Here is a 24,162-nt window from a genome sequence, read left to right as displayed (position 1 = left end):
ACCTGAGGTAAATACACTCCTTGGAGAGAACAATCATGGGAGAAAGAAGGGCTGTTTATGCACAGGGGGACAGCTCAGGGGGCAGGAGTGCATGGAGGGATGGATACAGGGAAGAGGTAACTATCAGGAGGAAGTGGGAGGGGAGCTGTTGCATTGGGGTAAATTGTAGTCAATGTCTTGAGACAAAGTGTATATGACCTGCTGTATGGAAAGTGAATTGGCTCTGTAAACTTTCACCCAAATCACAATAAAAAAATAAAATAAAGATAAAAGGTAAATATTTTTCTGGTATTTTTTCTTTTACCCAATATTTATCTGACATCCACAATGATATATTTCATTCTACATCCTCTTCTAAATCCAGCTTGAATTTCTGGCAGTTCCCTTTCAACATACTTACACAATCATTTTTTAATTATCTTCACCAAATTTTACTTGTGTGTAATAGTAATGATAATGTTTAACAATTTTGATCTACATTCTGCTGAATCATGTTTCTTTGGAATGGGCAGAAGTATAGATCTCTTCCACTTCGTTGACCAGGTAGCTCTCTTCTGAATTTCTTGGCATAAACAAGTGAGTGCCTTCAGTGCTTCATCCACTTGTTGAAACATCTCAATGAGTATTCTGTCAATTCCTAGAGCCTTGTTTTTCATCAGTTCCTTCAGTGCAGCTTGGACTTCTTCCTTCAATCAAAATGGTTTTGATCATATTCTACTTCCTGAGATGGTTGAACCTAAAACAATTATTTTTGGTACAGTGACTCTGTATATTCCTTCCATCTGCTTTTGATGTTTCCTGCATTGTTTGATATATTGCCCATAGAATCCTTCAATATTGAAAACTGGAGCTTGGCATTTTTCTTCCATTCTCTCAGCTTGAGAAATGTCAAGTACGTTATTCTGTTTTGGTTACTTCATGCCACTCTAACAGAAATACCACAGGTGAAGTGGCTTTAACAAACAGTTTATTCTCTTACAGTTTGCGAGGGTAGAAGTCTGAGTTGAAAGTGGCAGGCTCTAGAGGCTGGGTGAAAGCCCCTTGACTTTGGGCTTCAGCTCTACCTTTTGCTAGAGGCTTTCTTCCACTGAAGCTAGAGGCTTTCTTCACTCAGGCAGCTGCTAGCTGTTGAGACTGACAAACCCAAGGGTGACAAGTAAAAAAGGTACAGTCCTAATTTTACCAAACTATGCAACAGATCATTAATCCAAGTCCATTAAGAGTCCCAAGTTCGGCAAGCACCATGGCAGGCTGCTAAATAAAGACTTGACTGTGCAGGGTTCAAGTACGCCAAAAGCTGGAGACCTTCCTCAAAGCTGCTGCTTATATACTGGAGGCAGCCCACATCCCTAAAGCAGCTACTCAGCTGCTCCAGTAGAGTCCACCATGGAGTTAATTACCAATCTCACCATGGGGAATAACTACATCCAGCTGCCCAGCCACTCAAAACCAGGCCCAGCCAAGTCGACATACAATCTTAACTACCACATCTTCCCTTTTGATTTTCTAATTCCAGCTCTATGCACATTTCATTATAACACTTTCTTTGGTCTTGTCTAGCTGCTCTTTGAAATCTTCTTTTCAGCTCTTTTACTTCATCATTTTTTCCATTTGCTTTAGCTACTCTCCATTCAAGAGCAAGTTTCAGAGTATATTCAGATATCCATTTTGGTTTTTTTGTTCTTCCTTATCTTCTTAATGACATTTTGCTTTCTTCATTTATGATGTCCTTGATGTCATCCCACAACTCACCTGGTGTTTGGTCATTGGTGTTCAATGCATCAATTCTATCCTTGAGATGGTCTCTAAATTCAGGTGGGAAATAATCAAGGTCATATTTTAGCTCCTGTGAATTTGTTTTAATTTTCTTCAGCTTCAAGTTGAACTTGAAAATAATCGATTGTATTTTCTACATTTAGACCCTGGCCCTGTTTTGGCTAATGATATTGAGTTTCTGTGTCACCTCTCATTTGACTATGTGGATTATCTAAATTATGGGTCACTTCACGAAGAATGTGAATTCCACAATACTTAGTTGTGCTCATGAGAAATCTGTACATAAACCAAGAGGCTGTCATTTGAACAAAGCAAGGGGATACTGCATGGTTTAAAATCAAGAAGGGTGTGTGTCAGGGTTGTATTCTTTCACCATACTTAGTCAATCTGTATGCTGAGCAAATAATCCAAGAAGCTGGACTATATGAAGAAGAATGTAGAATCAGGATTGGAAGAGGAATCATTAATAACTTGCAATATGCAGATGACACAATCTTGCTTGCTGAAAGTGAAGAGGATTTGAGGCACTTACCGATGAAGATTAAAGACTACAGTATTCAATATGCATTATACCTCTACATAAAGAAAACAAAAGTCCTCATGACTAAACCAATAAGCAGCATCATGATAAATGGAGAAAAGATTGAAGTTACCAGGGATTTCATTTTACTTGGATCCACAATCAACATCCATGAAAGAGGTAGTCAGGAAATCAAATGTCATATAGCACTAGGCAAATCTGCTGCAAAAGTTCTCTTTAAAATGTTAAGAAGAAAAGAGATCACTTTGAAGACTAAGGTACACCTGACCCAAGCCACGGCATTTTCAGTTGCCTCATATGTATGTGAAAGCTGGACGATGAATAAGGAAGATTGAAGAAGAGTTGATCCCTTTAAATTGTGGTGTTGGTGGAGAATACTGGAAATACTATGGACTGCCAGAAGAACAAACAAACCTGTCCTGGATGAGGCACAGCCAGCATGCTCCTTGGAAGCAAGAATGACCTGACTTTCTCTTACCTACTTTGGTCAGGTCATCAGAAGAGACCATTCCCTGGAGAAGGATATTGTGTTAGACTGGGTTCTCTAGAGAAACAAAACCAGTAAAGCTTATATAGGGCGAGAAAGAGAAATTTATCTTAGGAAAATGGCTCACACACTTACAGAAGCTGGCAAGTTCAATGTTCTTGGATCAAATGTCAAGCTGGAGGCTTTTCCTGACTCATGCAGATGGAGGTGCAGGGGCTGAGGAGCTCAAGGTTGGCAGGCAGTACACTGGCTGTTGACTCCAAGGAATGACAAATCCAAGATCTCCAGGCCGAATGGTGGATTTTTCACTTACGGACAGTTGTAGGCAGCACAAAAGAATCCTGATCCACAGAAGAGTGTCTCTTTTTTCCCAGGATGTCCATAAATATACTGGAAGCAGGCCATGGCCCTAGGGAAACTCGCTTTCAATGGATTGGCTGCTCAAAACATATTCATCTGATCCCATCATGGGAATAACCACATCACAACTGCTTAAACCACACAGAATTGTGGTCCAGCCAAGTTGACACACAGCTCCAACTATCACAGATATCATGTTTGGTAAAGTGAAAAGTCATTAAAAAAGGAGAAGGCCCTCAATGTGATGGATTGACACAGTTGGCTGCAACAATGTGCTCAAATATAGCAAGGCCTGTGAGGCTGTCACAGGACCAGGCAATGTTTCATTCTTTTGTACAAAGGTTCACTACAAGTGGGAGCCATCTTGATGGTACCTAAAAAAAACAACATGTCACCTGTTTCCACAAATGCAGTCAATTTGTTTCCTGTTTATTCCATCTGGTTAGGCCCATTTCTATAGTCTCAGTTTATGTTGTTGAAATAAGGCATTTGCAATGAGTAAGTTGTTGGTCTTACAGAATTCTGTAATGTGAGCTCCGGTGTTGTTTCTGTCACCAAGGCCATATTTACTAACTACTGAAGCTTCTTCTCTGTTTCCAGTTTTCACATTTCAATCACCAGTATTTATCAATATATCTTGCTTGCATGTTTGATCAATTTCAGACTGTAGAAGTTGGTGGAATCTTCCATTTTCTTCATGTTTAGCTTTAGTGGTTGGTGCATAAATTTAAATAATAGTAGTAGTCATTTGTCTTCTTTGTATGCCTGTGGATATTCTCCTGTCACTGATAGCACTGTCTTTCAGGATGGGTCTTTAAGTATTCATTTTGACTATGAATGTGATGCCATTCTTCTTCAATTTGCTATTCCCAGCATGGTAGATCATATGATTGTCTGACCCAAAATGGCCAATACAAATCCATTTCAGTTCACTAATGCCTAGAATATTGATTTTTATGCATTCCATTTCATATTATTAGAATTTACAATTTTCCTAGACTCGTACTTCATACATTCCATGTTCTGATTGTTAGTGGATGTTTGCAGTTGTTTCTTCTCATTTTCAGTTGTGGCACATCAGCAAATGTAAAGTCCAAAAAACTTAACTCCATCCACATCGTTAAGATCAACTCTACTTTGAAGAGGCAGCTCTTCCCTAATTGTATTTGAACTGTCTTCCAAACTGAAGAAGTCATCTGCTGACACTTTATAAGACAATATTTCACTGCTATTTGTAAGGTTTTTGTGCCCAACTCTTTGAGAAGTAGATAGCCCCATCCATCTTCTCAGTCTGTCTTAATCTGGAAGCTCCACTGAAGCCTATCCACCATGGGTGACCCTGCTGGTATTTGAAATACTGGTGGCATTGCTTCCAGCATCACAATAACATGCAAGCCACCAAACTGACAGATGAGTGGTTGATTGGATCAATGACAATGTTTCAATTGGCATTGTGCTAAAATAGATTCAGATATAACATCTATTACTTGTGTTGCTATTTATGTTAGCAGCTTCTGGTGTTAAGTGTTTGGTGTAAGTTAATAAAAGATGTATAGCTGAGGTCCTCCTGTAAGAGCAGAAAGCCATTCAACTGTAGACAAAAAGAATCAACATTTATCTACAACAGTTCTGCAAGACATGTCATAATCAGCATTTCCCCAACCATGTTTAACATCTAAAAACAAACAGATACACACATGTATATAAGCTCTCACACATAGCTGTAAAATATTTCATTAACAGAAAGCAAAGTGTTTCCTCTTCTTCTAAGAATCTTTTATTTTAATGACTCTTTAAAAAAATTGATTGTGAACATCTTAAGAAGTCAACTTAAATTAAAATTTTTATATGTGGAAAGCTATTAGAGGGTCAGTATATGGAAAGGGGCTAAAGGTGGTTCTGAGCAATAGAAGAGGCTATTATTATGTCATTTGCATATCACACAGACAAATAACAAAAGGCAACACATGACTTTTTCTGTCATTTGGAAGTTATTAGTAGATTTTCCTTTGTTGCATTGAGAAATGAGAGAAGAAAATATGAAGTTACAGCGAACTCATATGGCCAGCAGGAAAATTCTATTTAATTGCTTTATTGCCAGAAATGTTAAATCACTTCCTGGGGATATAGTTCAAATGAAACATATGGCAGCTATTAACAAAAATCCCTAATGAATTCAAATTTATTATTTTTATGGAAGCTTTCTCATAAGCAACAGTAATACATGATAATTAAAGTTGATATACAAATATGCATTTCATATTTAAATTCTAGAAACCTTCAATGAATATTGACTCTGTACCAGCTTACATACCCAGCTTGCATGGAATCTTTCTTTCCAAGCCCAGAAATAGATATAATCCTATGGGTCCTCAGGATATGTAATTAGACACTGTTGTTGCTCTTCTGTTAGGCTTCTACTTGACTCCTAACCAAGCCTCTCACTTTCAGATGAGCTTGTCAAAAAGACATCTAATTTGGTATTGATGTTGCCACCTAACATCATGGATTGTTGTTGTTGTTGTTGTTATGTGCCGTCGAGTCATCATCATGGATTAGTAGTGCCTTTATAATAATTATACTTGAGAGCCAATTTCTTATGCTGGGTTCTCTAGAGAAACAAAACCAGTAAAGCTTTTAGAGAAGGAGAGAGGAAAAAAAAAACAGAGAGAAGGTGAGAGAGAGAAAGAGAGAGAGAGATTTATCTCAAGGAAATGGCTCACACAATTGTAGATGCTGGCAAGTCCCAAGTCTGTGGTTCAAACATGAGGCTGGAGACATCTCCTGACTCACGCAGCTGCAGGGTCTGATGAACTCAAGATTGACAGGCAGTATAGTATATTTTAAGACAGCCATAGCAGGAAGTGGGGTCTCAAAGAGCTTGGTTGATAGAAAACTGGGGAAAACAAACCCAACTTTGCCTTTGAGTCTATTCCTCCGCAAAGTGTCCCCATCTGTGCACAGTAGAACTCCCCTCTATAGGGTTTTCAAGGCCAATCTTTTGAAAGCAGATCATTAGGCCTTTCTTTTGAAATGCCTCTAGGAGGGGTCAAACCACCTGCCAGTAATCAAGCACTTAATTATCTGCACCACTCAGGGATCCTTGTTGTTGTTGTTGTTATGTGCCGTAGAGTCAGACCTGACTCATAGCAACCCCTCCTTGGGTTTCTGAGGCGGTATCACAACAGAAATAGATTGTACAACCTTCCTTCCGAGGAGTTGCTAGTGGGTTTGAACCTCCAGCCTTCTGGTTAGCAGTCAAGTGCCTCAGACACTATGCTAGAGAGTCTTAGAACACTAAAACCTACCTACTACCATCAAGTTGATTCCGACTCAGAGTGATCCCCACTGGGTTTCCAAAGCTGTAACTATTTAGACTTATGTTCCTTCACCTTCCTCCCGCAGAGTAGCTGGTGGGTTAGAACCACTGACCTTCTGGTTAGCAGCCAAATGCCTTACGCACTGCACCACCAGAGCTCCTTAAGCTCCCTGATAGAACACTCAAAAACAAAGCCAAATGAGCTGCCCTCTAGTGCTTCCAACTCATAGCAACCCCCACTGGGTTTCTGAGGCAGTTTATAGAGGTAGATTGCCCCATCTTCTGTCTGCAGAGAGGCTGGTCAGTTTGAACTGCCAATCTCTTGGTTAACAGTCAAATGCCTTGGGCACACCATCAGAGCTCCTTGATAGAACACTTGTTGTTGTTGGCTGTTATGTGCTGTGGAGTCCTACCCCACTCATAGTGACCCATCCCTGGGTTTCCGAGGCAGTAACACTACAGAAGTAGATTGCCCAACCTTTTTTCTGAGGAGTGGCTGGTGGGTTTGAACTGACCACAAATATAGCCATGCCTCCTCAGAAATCAGGGGCAAGACAATCTCCTGATTGATGCCTCTTTCTGAAGGGCTCAATGTCCAAGCTAACCATTCCATTTATACTTTAATAGACCTAATTATCTATTATCTTCCTTCTGTTCTTAATGTCTACACCAGTGATGATGCTGATCTTTGCAATTTATTATCCACTACATAAAACTGTAGGAGCTCTGGTAGCATAGTGCCTAAGGCACTTGACTGCTAACCAGAAGGCTGGGGGTTCAAATCCACCAGCCACTCCTTGGAAGGAAGGTTGGGCAATCTACTTTTGTAGTGATACCGCCTCAGAAACCCAAGGATAGGTCGCTATGGGTCGGGTCTGACTTAATGGCACATAACAGCAACAACATAAAACTGTTAGTTGACTTTTTATGTGTCTTCTTCAATTACATTGTGAATTCTAAAAAGGATTTTATTTAACTTTAATTAAATGTTTAGGAAATTTTCTAAGGATTTTTGTACCTAGAATTATATTAGGCGTGTAACGTAAAGTAAACAAATAGCTTTAATACATTGAAAATCAAGATGTCAGCATTTTCTAATTTCTCCAATGTCTTCCAACCTTGGGGAGTTTCACAAATTTAATTCATTCTATCAAACATCATTTAATAAATTTATTTCATCAAAATATTCTATTTTCTCAAGACAGTTCTCCCTCTAATTTAAAGATAAATTAGCTGAGGGATATTTAACTTTTAAAAAGAAATTATGAAATTCTATTTACATTAAACTTTGGTTGTCCTTCCTCTACATTTTTATATTGCAGTGCAGTTATTTAATGAAAGTAAGCTTTGTTAGCTTAAAGAATCATGAAGATACTGGTCTAATGGAAACTGCTGAAACCCCCAAGACTATGGCACCTAGTCATCCTTTGGGCCTGGAATTGAACTCACTTCCATGGCTTCCAGCCAAATAACAGGCAGGCCTACCAGGTGAACTATTACACCATGTAGGTACACTCCTTACGACAATCAACCATGGGAGATCAGATGGGCAGTATTTGCACAGATAGATGGTAGCTTCAAGGGCAGAAATGATTAAGAAAGAAGGCAACATGGAAAAGGTAACCACAGGGAGAAAGTGGAAAGAGAGCCGTTATGTTGTGGCAATTACAATCAATGTCATGAAACAGTATGTGTATGAATTATTGAATGGAAGACAAATGTCCTCTATAAACTTTCAGCCAAATCACAGTTAAATAAATAAATAAAACCTTAAAAAGAAAAAGAGGACTCATGAAGAACATGGTGAGATTCTAACATAATTGGCATTGGCTATGTGAAGTACTGGCACTGACTATGTAAAGGCTAATTTATTTTTGATTTATAGTCTAATTCATTGATTATCATTCTTACTAAATATTTACTTACATAAGCTCAGTTACATAGTTATGTAATCAGATAGTGTGGTAGTTACGTTTGTGTGTCAACTTGGCTGGGCCTGGTTGAGTGGCTAGGCGGCTGGATGTAGTATTCCCCATGATGAGGCTGATAATCAACCCCATGCTGGAATCTACTGTGAGCAGCTGAGTAGCTGCCATGGGGATGTGGTCTGTTTCCTGTATATAAGAAGAAGACTTGGGGACCAGAACAGTCTCTAGTTTATGGCACTCTTGAACCCTGTATGTAGCCATGTCATTGTTCAACAGCCTGCCATGCTCTGCTGACCTTGGGACTTTGAATGGACTTGAATTAATGGCCTGCCATGTGGTTTGGTAACATCGGGATTGTGCCCTTTTGCTTGTCAATCCTGGGCTTGTCAGTCTCAGCAGCCAGCAGCTGTCTGAGTGAAGAAAGACCTCTAGCTTCAGTGGGCCAGGATCAGGAGGCAGAGCTGAAGCCAAAGTTTGAGGGGCTTTCACCCAGCCCATAGAGCCTGGCACTTTGAACTCAGACTTAAAGCCTCTAAACTGTGAGAGAGTAAACTCTTGTTTGTTCGAGCCATCCCGTTTGTGGTATTTTCTGTTAGAACAACACAGAGGTAACCAAAACAGACAGAATCAAATGTGGGAAAGGCCTGTCACTGTTGTTGATCATGATTTTGAAAATGACATGCAATTTCAGATGACTTAGCTATAAAAAGAGAGAGCTTAGATAATTTCTAAATTTCTCGAGGCGGTGTCTTAGCAAAGATAAAATTTTATAATCTAAGTCAATGTCTTACCATAGGACTTTTTCAAACTTCTCTTTTGTTTCAAAACACTCTGGTTGGTGGTGGTTCAGAGGCAGTGTTCTAGTGCTTGTGGCTTCTATTGCTGATCATGTGGCCTTGCAAAAGTGACATTACTTTCCACAGCTGCATGCGCTTGTTCTGAGGATGGAGTGAGTTTATGCAGGTAAATGCTTAAAGTGTGTCTTACAAATACTAAATGCCCAGTAAGTACTCACTATTTTTATATTGAGAAACTTTCTCCATGAATATCCTTTAATTGCCTGTCTCTAGGCACATAACAACAACAAGAAGAAGCCTGAACTTTATAATCTTATCAATGAAAGGGGTTTTATGTTGTGTTGTTCTTGTTTGTTTGTTTGCTTTACACAGAAGAGAAATATTGATTTTAAATCCCTGATTTCTTAAAAAAAAAAAAAAAAAAAAAACTCACTGCCATGAAGTTGATTCGGACTCATAGCGACCCCCATTGGGTTTCTGAAGCTGTCAATCTTTATGGAAGTAGATTACCCCATCTCCCTTCCACGGTCTGGCTGGTGGGTTTGAGCCTCTGACCCTCTGGTTAGCAGCCAGATGCCTTATCCACTATGTAAATCATGGAGCTAGGTTTAAAATATAACACATGGTATGAATTTCATTTCGCTTAAAATATTCTCCAAAAAAACAAATATAAAATTAAACAAACATCACTAAAACTGTAGGAATACTTTCTTGGGAAGGGAGGCAAACCGCTTTCCTGTGATATAAAAGCAGAAGGGAAAAATCAGATGAGCCTGTATAAGTGGGAGGATGGTGAGGAAAATGCCAAAAGCTAATGTACACTATCCCTTTGAGGCCCCCATCCCTTGGCATGGTCCTCCACTCTGCCATTTGCTATTATGATAGTCTCTTCATGACTGCCACACCCAGAAAACAGGGTTGAACAACCAATGTAGTTTAAATTGGCTTAAAATAGACTTTGAATATAGATCATTCATTCCAGAACAAAACCCCCTTCCCTTTTTATTCCTCGAAAGCTCTTTACCTTAATTATTTGGATAACTGCATTAATCTCCAAATCCTTAAATTTAAAAGATGGGGATCTCAGCAATAATCTATAATTCACAAAGACATAAACATCTTGACATTTTATATTTCTGGAAATGTAACATCTGCTGATCTACAACAGAGATGCAAACACACACACACACACACACACACACATACACACACACAAATTTCCTACTTAAGGGTGAATTTCTTACTCACATTCTGTTGACTTTGTTCCATGAAGGGGAGAGCATCACTTTCAGGCTTCTCACATGAATCAGTGGTTGTGGCGTAAACCAAAACAAAGCCAAATCAGTTGCTGTCATGTCCATCTCGACTCATGGTGACCCATTTTTGTCAGAGTAGAACTTTGCTCCATAAGGTGGTTAATGGTTAATTATTCAGAAGTAAATCAGCAGGCCTTTCTTCAGAGATGGTGCTGAGTGGACTCAAACTACCAACCTTCTGGGTGCCAGCCAAGTGCTTAACTGTTTGTACCAACCAGATTGTAGGGTAGAAGACATCAAACCCAAATGGATCATTTAAATTTCTAAAAGGCTTCCAGTACAAGTTAACACTCCCATGCTCACTTTATTTTATATGTAAATGACTGAAGTGGACCAAAATGGAAACTAAAAATTCAACCTCCTTAATTTGAAGACTTAAGAAGTATTAATGCATTTGAATGATAGTGTTGGAGAAGAATATTGAATATGCCATGGAATGCCAGAAAAATGAATAAATCTATCTTAGAAAAAGTGCAGCTAGAATGATTCTTAGAAGTGGAGATGGTGAGACTTTGACTCACTTACTTTGGACATGTTCTTGGGAGGCACGAGTCCTTGGAGAAGGACATCATGCTTGGTAAAACAGAGGGTCAGGGAAAAAGAGAAAGACCTTGACAGGATGGATTGACACAGTGGCTGTAACAATGAGCTCAAACACAGCAATGATTGTGAAGATGGCACAGGACCAGGCAGCATTTCGTTCTGTTGTACATAGAGTACAGAACTCACTCGATGGCACCTAGCAACAACAACAACAATTTGTTTTAAGGCATCTGCATACAGTAGAATGAGACATTAAGTTTTAAGTATTTTGAAAGTATCTAATTCTGAATTATATTTTTAAACTAATTATAGTGATAGTTCCTAGGAATGGAGCTTCTAAACCTTTAATATCAGTAAATTAACACAACTGCGACAACGCATGTGGTAAACAATCTTAAGAACATCTGTCTTCCCCCATCTTGCTTGCTTGGTTGTTTGCTCAATCTGCTCTTTTTGTATCTCGAGAGATTGACTTAAAACACACCTTATACTAAGACTGTCTCATTAACATAACAAATGAAATCCATTCCAGCATGAGATTATAACCACAAGTATAGGGGTTGGGATTTTTAAAACATATTTTTAGGGAACAGAATTTAATCTATAACAGTAATTATTAGTTTTTATAAATATTATGAATAATATACCCCATAAATAAAACCCATATATTCATGCATTTTATTTTTATTATTTAGCACAAATCAAATGAAAAAGGGAACTTTATTTAAATTTGATTCAAAAAAATATTAAATATATATTCTCATAGGTGATAGATATGTATAGTAAAAATTGTGAAGATGATATTCAAAGAACTGAAATTTGAGAAACACGAGCATTTATCTTTTCCTGAGGGTCTTGTACACTTTATAAGGGTTACTATTTAAATTTATTTTTCTCAGTAATCCTGTGAAGTAGGTGTAATTATCCTTGTTTTGTGAAAGAATAATCTGAACTTTGAGAGGTAAGGTAGTTTATCTAAGTCTACATAACAAGTAACTGACAGGGAAAAGATTTGAAATGCACTGAAACTGACCAAAAAAATGGCTTTTTCTATCTTTCAAAAATAGGACAAAGAAATATACTACAAAAATTCCACCCACACTCAAAGAGCATTTTAGTCATAAGATAGTATGAGTATATGTTGGATTGAGTCTGTAGAAAAGGAAACAATGCCATGATGCTTTATAGTTGTCACAAAAGGATCTAGTGACTACTGATAATTTCACAATTCTTCTTTTTCTATTGTCAGGTGCTATTTAATTTTTACTCCATTTATGGTATTGCATTTTATTCCACATGATGTTATTTGATGTTTCTTTGTAATAATACTATAACTTCATTGCTTTTTTTTCTCCCCCTTCTCCCAGGCTATTTCAGGTATTTCAGAGAAAGAGCAGGCTGGTAAGTTGTCATTCTGGTTATATTTTTCCCTCCTAGACTCAAAAGCACATAACAACAACAACATATATTTTAGAATAAAATTGCATGTAAAGTAGACATTTTATTAAGTATCTAAAATGTACACATTTCATCAATCTCTGGATAAATTTTATTCAGTTTCTGAAAAATAAGTTTCTTTGCTTACAATGTAAGAAAAAATGTGTGACTTTCTAACATAAGCATTACCTTCCGTTAGAATATTTACTTCTTGTAGCTATCTGTGTGACTGTAACTATATCTATGGTTTTTTTTTGTTTTTTTTTTTTCCTTAAGGGAAAGAATTAGCTGTTTATTGGCAAAGGAGTGATCTCTGGAAATCAGTTATTAATAACTACCAGGATTTTGCTTTTTTAATCTGAAGTAGTTTATTCAATAGTTTTTAAAGTTCAAGTTATACCATTAAAAATCTAATTAGGAAGCAATATGAATCATTGTATTGGATAAAAAACATATGTTCTGCACCCTGTTTTATGATTATAACTGCTTAGTACTGTGAGAAAATGGATAAGAATTGATGAGAAACATGGAAATATGAAAAACTGGACTTGGGTTGGTGGGATTGTGTGCTTTTTCATCTTTTTCAATATTGTTTTCTATGGTCTATGTAAAATAAAAAAATACACAGCAATTAAAGGCATGCTACTAAATTTGAAACACATCACTTAGCTCTTAAACATTTGTAATTCTTAAGAGTCATATTAAAAGTTTATATTATCATTTAACAGAAGATAATGTGACGACAAGTGACCTTACACTAAAGCATTAATGTTTACCAGATGTGATTTCTGTCATGGCAATGTTCTTTTTATACTTCAGTAATCTTATTTTTGCTAGATGGTTTTCACAAAAAAAGTTTTCATTGTTTGTATCCTTTTGTGAGCTAACCTTTTTTCTATGTGTAGGCTGTATCTAGTTCCTTCAATTTAGTATGTCTAAAGGTAACTTTTCAAAATAGAAAGAAAATATTCAACTGACATCATGTGACAACACAAAAAAAAATTGTATAATTTAACAGTGCACTTGCAATATTACACAAATGCAAATTACAGTTCTCAAGCCCCAGAATTGCAAATGGATTATGTTAAATAGCTAGTTAGGAGTAGAAATAAATGTTTATGATGATCATATACAGCACAAAGAAAAAGAAATTTACCCCAAGTCATGCTTTATCTGGGATTGTGAAGTTGTCTGTAATTCCCAAGATTAGCTGCAATTTAAACAAAGTGTGGAACAGAGCAAGTTGTCATCTTCTTCCAGAATATCTGTAAATTCTTTCATACCCCAAGGAAAAAGTTAGGATGTGGGCTCTTGGAGTGGGTGAGGGGGGTGAAATGCCATTGCTTAAGGGAGGGGAGGGGCAAAGGGTTATCTTCTTCCTCAACATTCAGATGACTTCAGTTTGGTGAAGAGAAGCACTTTATTTTGTCAAGCATCTCAAATATTTTTCTGAAACTCTTATAAGTGAAACAAGGTCCTATTTAAACAAAGAGCGTAACTATAATTTAACCACTATTTTCTAATCACAATTATGGATTTTTTTTTCTCCCCAACAACAACAAAAAAAGAATAAGAAATTACTGGTCACTCTTTGTTTTACAGTCTCTTTGAGCTATTTGCATACTGCTGAACAAAATTAAAGAGTTGGAAGATTCAATTCACAGAAGTTCAATAGATGATCTATGAAAAGTAGGACTGTCCAGTTGTTGTATGTGATCTACTCAGCCCCAGGATGGACTGATATGCGCAAAACCTGACTTCTCCTGTATATGAAAACATTAGAATAGTTCAAATTTACTCTACAACAGATTTTGATTTAGATTTCTTGAGAAAGTGTTGATATGGCTAAGAGGAATTATGACTTTGTTTAAAAATATAAGTATTAGAACAAATGATATTAAAAAAAGTGAATATATATGTCAAGACAAATGCTTATGTTGAATATTTTATTAATAATGTAAAAAATTTGACAATTCAAAAGAGAATATGATTTATTTCAGAAGATTTAAAAGACCATAATGTTTAGGAAATCTAATTCTTACATTTCCAAACTTCATTGGGCTCTATTTAAAACATTAAAAATATTTTTGAGTGTTTTGTCTACAAATGTGAGTCCCTTTAATGTCTTATCTTCATGAATCTCTTTTTAAGTTTGTCCCAAACAGAGGACTGGGCAAGAAGGGGGCAGGGAGGGGTGCTCAATTTTCTAGGGGTTAGTTAATTAAGCTCTTAAATAGGATTAAGCTTCACACCCACCCTTAAGGCCTGTCATTTTTTTCCTGTCTTACTAAGTGAATGTGGCCTATTGTTCCTTGTTAGGAAAGTCTATTTTTAATCTATGTGACCTCTCTTAGTCAAGCTGACTGGAAGCAACTCTGCCAGACTTCATGAAGCTCTAAACAAAATCATTTCAGGTGCATTCCATTAATAATTTTTGAATTGCAGTTGTGGTTGTCCTAGTGTGTGCTTTTGGTAGCCATCTTCTATTCTGATCGTCATTACTATGTAAATACAGTCTGGTGGATCTTCTCTGACACTTGTCTCTTACCTTGTGATGACAAAGAACTCCAAGGAGAAACAATTTTGGAACAGCCTTTCATTGGTTCTTTCATTCCACAAATATTTTTTAACAGCACTGTGTATAAGGCATTACATTAGGTTCTGTCAAGAAAAAAAAAAAAAAAAAAAAGTAAATAATGGAGATCTCTTCCCTGAAGGAACGCACACCCAAATTGAGAATATCCCATTGAACCTTCTCTTCTCAGTTGAGAATTTCTCAACCTAGCTTGTTCAGAAAGCCTCCAGGAAAAATAATCAAATTAAAATATTGTTTTTGGGAAATTGTGTCAGAATTGTGGATTCTTAGAATCTGAAATAGAGTCCATCGATTTGTGTGTATAAGTGTGTATATGTGTGTGTGTGTGTATATATATATTTACATTTATATATATAAATAATATATATAGACATATATATTATTTATATATATCAAAAATAATTACACAAGCATCATTCTGTGTAATTATAACTTTAATATGACATTTCTAGGGGGGTGGAAGGGGTACAGACCACATCAGGTGACAATTTCAGAGGGACTGACACAAAAATGGCTGTCTATAAGATTTCCGTGCAGTGTTTCAGTAAAAATTTTATGTATAAATATATATAAATATTTAAATATCCCTGTAGTTAGTTAAAAGAACTAGAACATTTTTCCTAAGCCCAGTTTACATGTATCAATATATCTACATGGCTGAAACTCTATGCTAATTTACTTTTTGAATCTTCTAATTCAACAATTTAATATTAAATTAAACAATGCACTTGCAATATTACACAAATTCAAATTACAGGTCCCAAGCCCCAGAATTGCAAATAGATTGTGTTAAATAGCTAGTTAGGACTAGAAATAAATGTTTATGATGATTATATGCATCACAAAGAAAAAGAAATTAACCCAAAGTCATGCTATAATATTATATAATTTGATATAATGACATCAATATTGAGATGTCATTATTACAGTTACAGTGATGCTTTGAATCACATGATTTGTCTGCATGCACAAGAATGCACTGTGTGTATGTGAACTGCTGTATGGACAGTGAATTTGCTCTGTAAATTTTCAACCAAATCACAATTAAAAAAAGAAATGAAAAAGAATGCACTGTGGCTTTTGATGCTGCTGGTGTTTTTAAAATTACTGATTTTGTCAAATTGTCTGGTGTTTTAGCTACAAGATTGTGATAATCATTATTTGTGAACCAATATCTATCATTTTTTTGAGAATGCAGTAGTAATTAAAGGAAAAGGAGAAAACTCAAAAAATCTGTCCGCTTGTGTTCTGGTTACCTAGTGCCACTACATAACTACCACAACTTGGTTACAAGTAATATTATAAACAGTAATGCTGTAATTCAATAAACAAAATTTTACAAAACAATTTTGTTGTTAGTATTAATATTATCTAAGAAATATTACATTTAAGGAATTTGTAACTATATCACATATTATTCTATGATTAAAACTGATCATAAACATTGCTAGGATTCTTTATGATCTAGTATGGGAGAAAATCCATGGGGAAAGGGTGACGCCATGAGTTACGGCACTGGGTGGCACCAACCTTAGTGATACCACTGATCCAGTATATAATAATTTTGTCCAATTCCATTATGCTATGAGAATCTATATGCTCCTGACAAGTGGGCCCAATGGCATTGCCATATTCTGCAGCACATCTGCTTCCTATCTGTGTGTCCTTGAACACATTACTTACCTTCTTTTTCTCCCTCATTTCTAGAATACAAATAAAGAATCTGCCATTGTTGTAAAGGAACAATGCTTGCTACAAAGTATGCTCTGAAAAGTGGCAGCCAGTTTTCATGATAATTAGTTATGCTTATAACCCACAGTGTGTCAGACTAAGTGGTCAATAACTGTGTCATTGTTGCCAGTGTCTGCTCTAAGAGTTCTCAAATGCATCCTCAGAGCATTGATTAAAAGCTAAGCAGCTGTCCAAAAGGAACACATCACTTTCTCCACATCAGATAAAGGTTATTACAGTATAGGTAGATTTGGCCATATGTTAACATCTCATTAGCAATCTGTTTCGCTATTAGGTTGAAATTCTCTTTTGTGAACAGATGTACTTAAGTGATCACATGTCATTTTCCTTGACTTTATATCTCCCATATCCCAAGTCCCTAGAGTAACTGGATCCTGTCTACCCAACAATCAGCTAAATGTCTGGGTTATCCTCCACTCTCATCCTCCCTTGCCCATTCCTAATGCCATTGCTTTCATTCAGGGCTTCATTGCCTACTGGACTTTCACAACAGCTTCCAAAACTGGTTCCCTGCCTTTTCCTACCATTATTATACCAGTCTACTCTCTCCACTGTCACCAGAGTTGTTAGTTATGTTTGAGAAGGACAGGCTGATCATGTCACATCCTGCTTTTACATTTTCTTTGTCTTCCTGTTGTCTATCTATTCCACTGAGTCAATTCCAACTCATCATGACCCCCACTGGGTTTCCAAGGCTATAAGACTTTATGGAAGTAGATTGGCTCATCTTCCTCCCATGGAACAGCTGGTGGATTTGAACCTCCAATCTCCTGGTTTAACAGCCAAATGCTTTACCCACTGTGCCACCAAAACACCTTCTGCTTAGCATAGCTGGTCATTTATAATCTGTCCTACTTCTGCCCCGCTTTATGCACTGGGAGGCTGACCAGTGTAGACTAAATCACCAAGAAAGAAGAAAGGGCAGCCTTCTTTCTGTCTTCCCCATTCCACAAATGAGGAGTCCCATCAGGAGACTCGGAGAAGCAGAATAGTGGGACAGTGAGGTTGGGAGTTTGTTCTCCTGGATGTCTCCCTAGAGGTCACCACTGACTATATGCCGGCAGCTGTTTTCACACATTTCCAGGTTCTGAAACCATTCCTGGCTCTTGGCAAATCAGGCTTAGAGGTTCTAACTTTTGGTTTCCTTAAACCACTTTTTGTCAGTCTATTCTGTCAAGTCTATTCTGACTCATGGCAACCCTATGTGTGTTGGAATAGAACTGTGCACCACAGGTTTTTTTGTGAATATTGGAGAAAGAATTAGTATCTTAATTTTTTGGGTCAAGATTAAGTGATTCAAACTCATGGAGACCCCACGTGTGCAGAGTAGAGCTGCTCCATAGGGTTTTCAGGGACGTGTCCTTTTGGAAGGAGATCGATCACTAGGTCTGCCTTCTGAGGTTCCACTGACCTTACAGCTACTAGTCAAATCCTTAACCAGTCATGTAAACTACGTTCTCTCATAGGGTTTTCAATGCCTGATTTTTCAGAACTAGATTGTGAGTCCTTTCTATAAGGCACCTCTGTGTAGACTTGAACCTTCAGCTTTTCATTTAGCAGCCAAGTGTGTTAACCTCTGTACCACAGGGGGAATCCTTGGTTTTCCTACACCTTTGTATAATGGTCCTGTTATTAAAGTTTCCTGATATTAACCACACTGTTAGTTTCCTGCTAGGAGCCTCACTAAGATAGATACTTTCTTTCTTTTCCCCTTTTTTTTTGGGTTTAACCACAGTCACTATGTCTAGCCACAGAACCCTTCTTTCTCTTGTCTTTTTCTTCTTACTTGTGCCTACAACTGTACAGTTCTTTTAAAAACACAGATGGTAAGTAGGTACGTAGATAGGAGCGAGCGATGGCTTATTCAGAGAAAAAAAATATGGCCATGTGTTAATTCGTTATAAATGAAAATAATTTCATTTAATCCCTTAGGAAGAAAAATACCTGCTTTTATAATTTATAATGTGTTCTCTATTGAGGAGAAAAATGTAACTTAGAAAACTAATATTGTTAATTTCAGTCACATTTTAGTGACTTCAAGCACTTTCAAAAAGTAGTAATTTAGAGTCCTCTATTCAATCTCTCACTCTAAAATTAAATCACGCTACTGCACACAAATTTTATCAGGCTACATGGCAGCTCATGGAAAATGAGCCACCATCATTAGGCAAAATAACATGTTTTTTCCCTCTATCTTGAAAAATCCTACTCATTTTTATAAGATCTTACAGTAATATAGCCTCTTTTATAAGTTATTTACCAGGCAGAATTAGTCATTGATTCTTCCATGCTCCTAAAAAAATCTACGTGCTTTCTCTTACAGTCCATATTATGTTGCTTATCTCTGTGTTCTCTTCTTAGGCCATGAGTTATTTTCAGTCAGGAATACTATCTTTGCATCTCCTATAATGAGAATAGCTGTTAGCACATAGTAGGTGTTATTAATCAATAAATTACAAAGCTGTAACTTCTCTTATTGATTCAGAGTTAATATTGTTCCAAAACTTATTTAAATCCCTGCCACCAACTCCGTCCATTACGCCTACTACCCTACGACTCCCAAATATCTCAGCCAAATAATTAGTTAATGGTGTTGTTTGAAGATCTCTCTGATACAAATGTGATACTGAGATAAATGACTTAAATTAAATGAGATAATACAGGTGATACTGAGAAAAATGACTTAGACTCAAAATCTGACTTTGGTTGTGTTCCTTTGTCATTTTCCTTAGCATGTTTGTTTTCCTGCCTCAAAGTTATTTGGTTAACAAGATGTTAAAAATTAAGATAATAAATTATAACACCCTGAAACACTTCTGAAAGATAGCTTTCAGAGGCTTAAAACAGAGTCACGGTCTTTCCATACTGAGTGTTGTTGCTAGTAAGGGAGAAAATAGAATCAAACACTTCTTTGTGACAGATGTGTGAGGGGGAAAAAAAAATCAAGGTTTTCATAATTTCATTCCAAGCCCCTTGTAAACACACTGAGTAACAAAGCCCAGACGTGGTGCCTTTTGGTATTAATTTTCTTGGCTCCTTTGATCAGTGAGAAGGCAAATGCAGATGACAAAAGAAAAATACTGAAATGGAAAGAGACTTCCCTTTTCCAGTCTGATCATCATTGCTTCCATTCAGAGAATGCCCATGTGATCTACTACACTGTCAGTCAAGTTCCAGTATCTACAGAGCCAAAGGCATTTCAGAGTCCTCCTTTGAAAGATTCTACCCTATTCTATGTCACATTACAGAATCATATCTATGGACCAAATTGCTTTTATCACTGCCTCACCCACTAGATTGAAAGCACCTTGAAGGCCAGGATTTCCTTTCAGTCAACTTTGTACTCCCAATGCCTGGCAGTATTGTAGTTGCTGATGTTTGATGAATGAATGAGTAAATGAGCTCATTTAAAAATCACCAAATGCTCTTTGCTATACATATGATACTGCCAAAGCCAAATGTAGGATCTTATCACTCTATTCTAAGTGAGACTCTTCCTAAAACTGCAAAGACCCCCAGCTGTTTTGCATGGTTTGGCAGATCTGAAAATTGTCTTTGTCTGGCCAGGCTGGGCTTTGGCCAACATTCCAAATTCCTTATTCCCTTTCACTCTTAGAAAATGAAATTCATTATTTTTTATACTAAGGGCTTATAAATACTCACTTGCTTCACTTTTTTTAGTATTATGGTCTCTGACTCACCTTTTTTTTATGAGGAAGGAATTTAGGGTATGCCCACATATAACCTCTCCATTTTTCTGAAACTTAGTGTAAACTAATCCATGAAAAGTTGACTGTGGTTTGACTAGGCTGTGGAGAGGAAATAGATTAGCTTTTAGGTATCAAGAAATTCATGGAAAATGTAAGTAAACTATTCTTAAATGCCAAAGATACTAAATTCATAGAATATTTTTCAATGAGGTAATTTTCTAAACCTATTTTTTAGTTTCTCACAGGTATTTTAGCTTTTACCAAATAGGTAAAATGAATCTATCACTAGAACCAATGAAACATATTCTTTTTCTTCCCAATTATATTTCAAGCCACATGGGTACATGATAATTTCTCTTTTAACAAGTTCCAATTTAAATGTTACCTCTTTCTCTTGGAGTGGGTTCCTCAGATGTCTGCAGCTAAAAGTGGCAGTTCACTGGTATCTTTCTTAGGACATTCCGCAGTTCCTATAATGTGTTTTGTTTATGAATTATCCTCTGTAGCATCCTATGAGCTCCTTGAAGGCAGAAACCTCCCATTTCATCTTTGTCACCCACACCTAGTGTGGAATCTTGCATAGAACACATGCTCATGAAATAGTTTTCAATCGCATACCAAACAACACATGATGGCATTCATTTCATCTCCAGTCTATCGAGACTGGGACTTTTCACAAAATTTGAAGAGCTTGAGATTTCTTCCTCCAAAGAATCTGGTGCACATTTTACTCCTTCCATTATCCCTTAGAAAGAATAACTCTAAACAGTATAATCTGAAGGGGCAGATGGAACTATTATGCCAGGCTGATGAGTCTGCTTTGTATTTCAGTATTTTGATTGCCATTGACCTTCCATCAATAGAAAAAGTTAATTTGTCTTCAGCCTTCCTTGAAGAAAAAGATTGTAAAAAGAGTCTCTTTCAGCTTCATTTAAAAAGCAATAAAGGAACTTCCATTTAGTTTGAAAATTTTATCTTACTATTTCTCAGGTATCTTTAAATCTTCACATTTATAAACTTTTCAGTACATAGTTTGCAGTTCAGTTACTTTTATGAATAATGTAAATACATATACACAAATATGTACCCATAAGATAATTGTACATTGTAGTTTCTTTGCAATGGTATACTTACTTTGGGAAGATACATGTAATAAGGTATCTTTTTGACCTGTCTGAATATGAAATGTCCTACAATTCTGATGCCATAACTTTATTTTCATTCTCTTACTGACTTTCCATTGGTTTGATTTGTTTTTCTATATGCAAGAGCTTGAGAAAATTTTCTCTTCTAGGTAGATCCACTGGCATTTCTATTGTAAAACTAGGATAAAATATTGAGTTATAGTTTATCTAAGTTGGAAACCCAATGAAGTGTTTAACAACTGTAACAAGTTAACCAATGTCAAGAAAAGGCTAGTGTCCATCTCACTGTTTCATGCAAGCTCTATGGAAAATGAGTCTGGCCATTTCAGGAAAATAGTGGATTATGGATTTAAGAAGCTATTTTGTCCTCATTACTATTATCAGATAAAAAAGATCTCATAGAGTTCTTAACAGTGTTGCTTAGGTAAAATGTTGTTGTTATGTGCCTTTGAGTTGGACCTGACTCATAGCAACCCCTTCCCAAAAAACTCTCATACAACCACCGTAACGGAGTTTTCCTTTTAAAATTTCCCAGTAGTAAACAGATAATAGTGATGGCTGCATAGCATGATGGATGTAATAATGGCATGGAATTATACATCTAAAAAATGCTGAAATGGCAAATGTTTTGTTATATATATGTTGTTGTTGTTATGCGCCGTCGAGTCGGCCCCAACTCATAGCAACCCCTCCTTGGGTTTCCGAGGCAGTATCACTACGGAAGTAGATTGCCCAACCTTCCTTCCGAGGAGTGGCTGGTGGGTTTGAACCGCCAGACTTCTGGTTAGCAGTCAAGTGCCTTAGGCACTATGCTACCAGAGCTCCTGTTATATATATACTCACCAATTAAAAAAAAAAAAAAAAATCCCTAGAATTTTGAGCTTCCCTAGAAGATACATTCCAGTAACTCCCAGCTGCTAAAGTTATAAACTTCTTCTTAATATAAATCTTAATTCTTTCCTATAAATTGGAGGAAACAGAAAATCGGAGGATAACAGTACAGTTAATCTCTTTGTTCAATTTTCCTACCCTTTTATGTCTGTAATCTGCTTGGATATATTTATCCAAGTTAAGTGTTTCCCCTGCTATCATGTGATTTCCTTGAAGGCGATGTTTTCCCTGTATTTATGTAATGCCAAACTAATGGCAGGTTTTTGATTAATGTTTGTTGAATGAATGATTGAATGAATAATAATAGCAAGCATTTCCTCTGTGCCTGCACTTTCCTAAGCACTTTATAGACAAGAACTCATTTAATCCTCTTAACAGCCCTATGAGGTAGGTGTTATTGTTTTCCAAATTATAGAAATGAGGACTCAGAGAATTTGTAAGACACCCAAAGTCACACACTAGTAAGTAACCAAGGTAGAATTCAAACATAAGCAACTCAGATAAGAATCCATGCTTTTAACCACTATGCTATATGTAGTGGTTAAATGCCAAGACTCCTCAGGCTGACAAATAAATTTTCCCATAATCTGGCCTTACCCTTCCTTTCCACCCTTATCTCCCATCCTCCTCTAACATTCACCTTCCGCTGTAATCATAGTAACAACCTCGCTTTTCTCCTGAATGTGCTTCTCCATAACTTGACCTTTACTCCTCCTGTTTCCCTTCCAGAAACTGTCTCCCTTGTTCCCCTAAGGACTCATCTGGGTGCTACCCTCACTATGAAGCCACCATGACAATTCCTGGTCATATTAATTTCATGTATTTTGAAAGAAGACAGCAAATATACAACAATATATAGTTTGTACTGGTCATTTTCATACCTAATCAAATATGGACTATCATTGTCTTTTAAATGTTTTATTTGTCTCAACTCTGCCTCCTTTCAGTTGTGTAGCCTAGTGAGTATTAAAGATAATATAGAGGGAGAACTAGCTGTCTTCTCAACTGTACATTGTGTTGTTGTTGTTAAGTGCCAACTCATAGTGACCCTATATACAACAGAAGCAAACACAACCCAGTCCTGCGCCACCCTCACAAAAATTGCTATACTTCAGCCCATTGTTGCAGCCACTGTGTCAATGTATCATCCAGAGGTGATCTACTTACAAAAAAATCAGGCATTGAAAACCTTGTGGAGAACAATTCTACACTGACACACATGGGGCCATCACAAGTTGGAGTCTATATAAAAGCTACTGGTTTTGGTTTTTAAGCTATAGGTGACCTGACTCTCTCTTGCTGCATAGCTGATGTTTTTCCCACCTCTGTTCTACAAAGAGGAGCCCTGTTGGCACAATGATTAAGCACTTAGCTGCTAACTGCAATTCCAACCTATCAGTCACTCTGTGGGAGAAAGATGTGGCAATCTGCTTCTGAAAAGATTTATGGCTTTAGAAAACCTACGGGGCAGTTTTAGGAGCTCTGGTAGCATAGTGGCTAAGGCACTTGACTGCTAACCAGAAGGCTGGCGGTTCAAACCCACCAGCCACTCCTCGGAAGGAAG

The 24,162-nt window shown here is 37.0% G+C and overlaps 1 protein-coding gene across 1 annotated transcript in view; it reads left to right on the top strand.

Moving 5' to 3' along the window:
- DLC1 (DLC1 Rho GTPase activating protein) overlaps positions 1–24,162 on the top strand; it is a 606,782-nt gene that overhangs the window by 318,818 nt on the left and 263,802 nt on the right. The window contains exon 4 of the mRNA XM_007948875.2: positions 12,435–12,468. Coding sequence (XP_007947066.1) covers positions 12,435–12,468 — 34 coding nt within the window. The remainder of the gene's footprint in view (positions 1–12,434; positions 12,469–24,162) is intronic.

This window comes from Orycteropus afer, unplaced genomic scaffold (assembly GCF_000298275.1).
Source record: "Orycteropus afer afer isolate SDZICR_OR568_19922 unplaced genomic scaffold, OryAfe1.0 scaffold00230, whole genome shotgun sequence".
NCBI lineage: Eukaryota > Metazoa > Chordata > Mammalia > Tubulidentata > Orycteropodidae > Orycteropus > Orycteropus afer.
The sequence above is the reverse complement of the archived record's forward strand: the minus strand, read 5'-3'. Positions and strand labels throughout refer to the sequence as shown.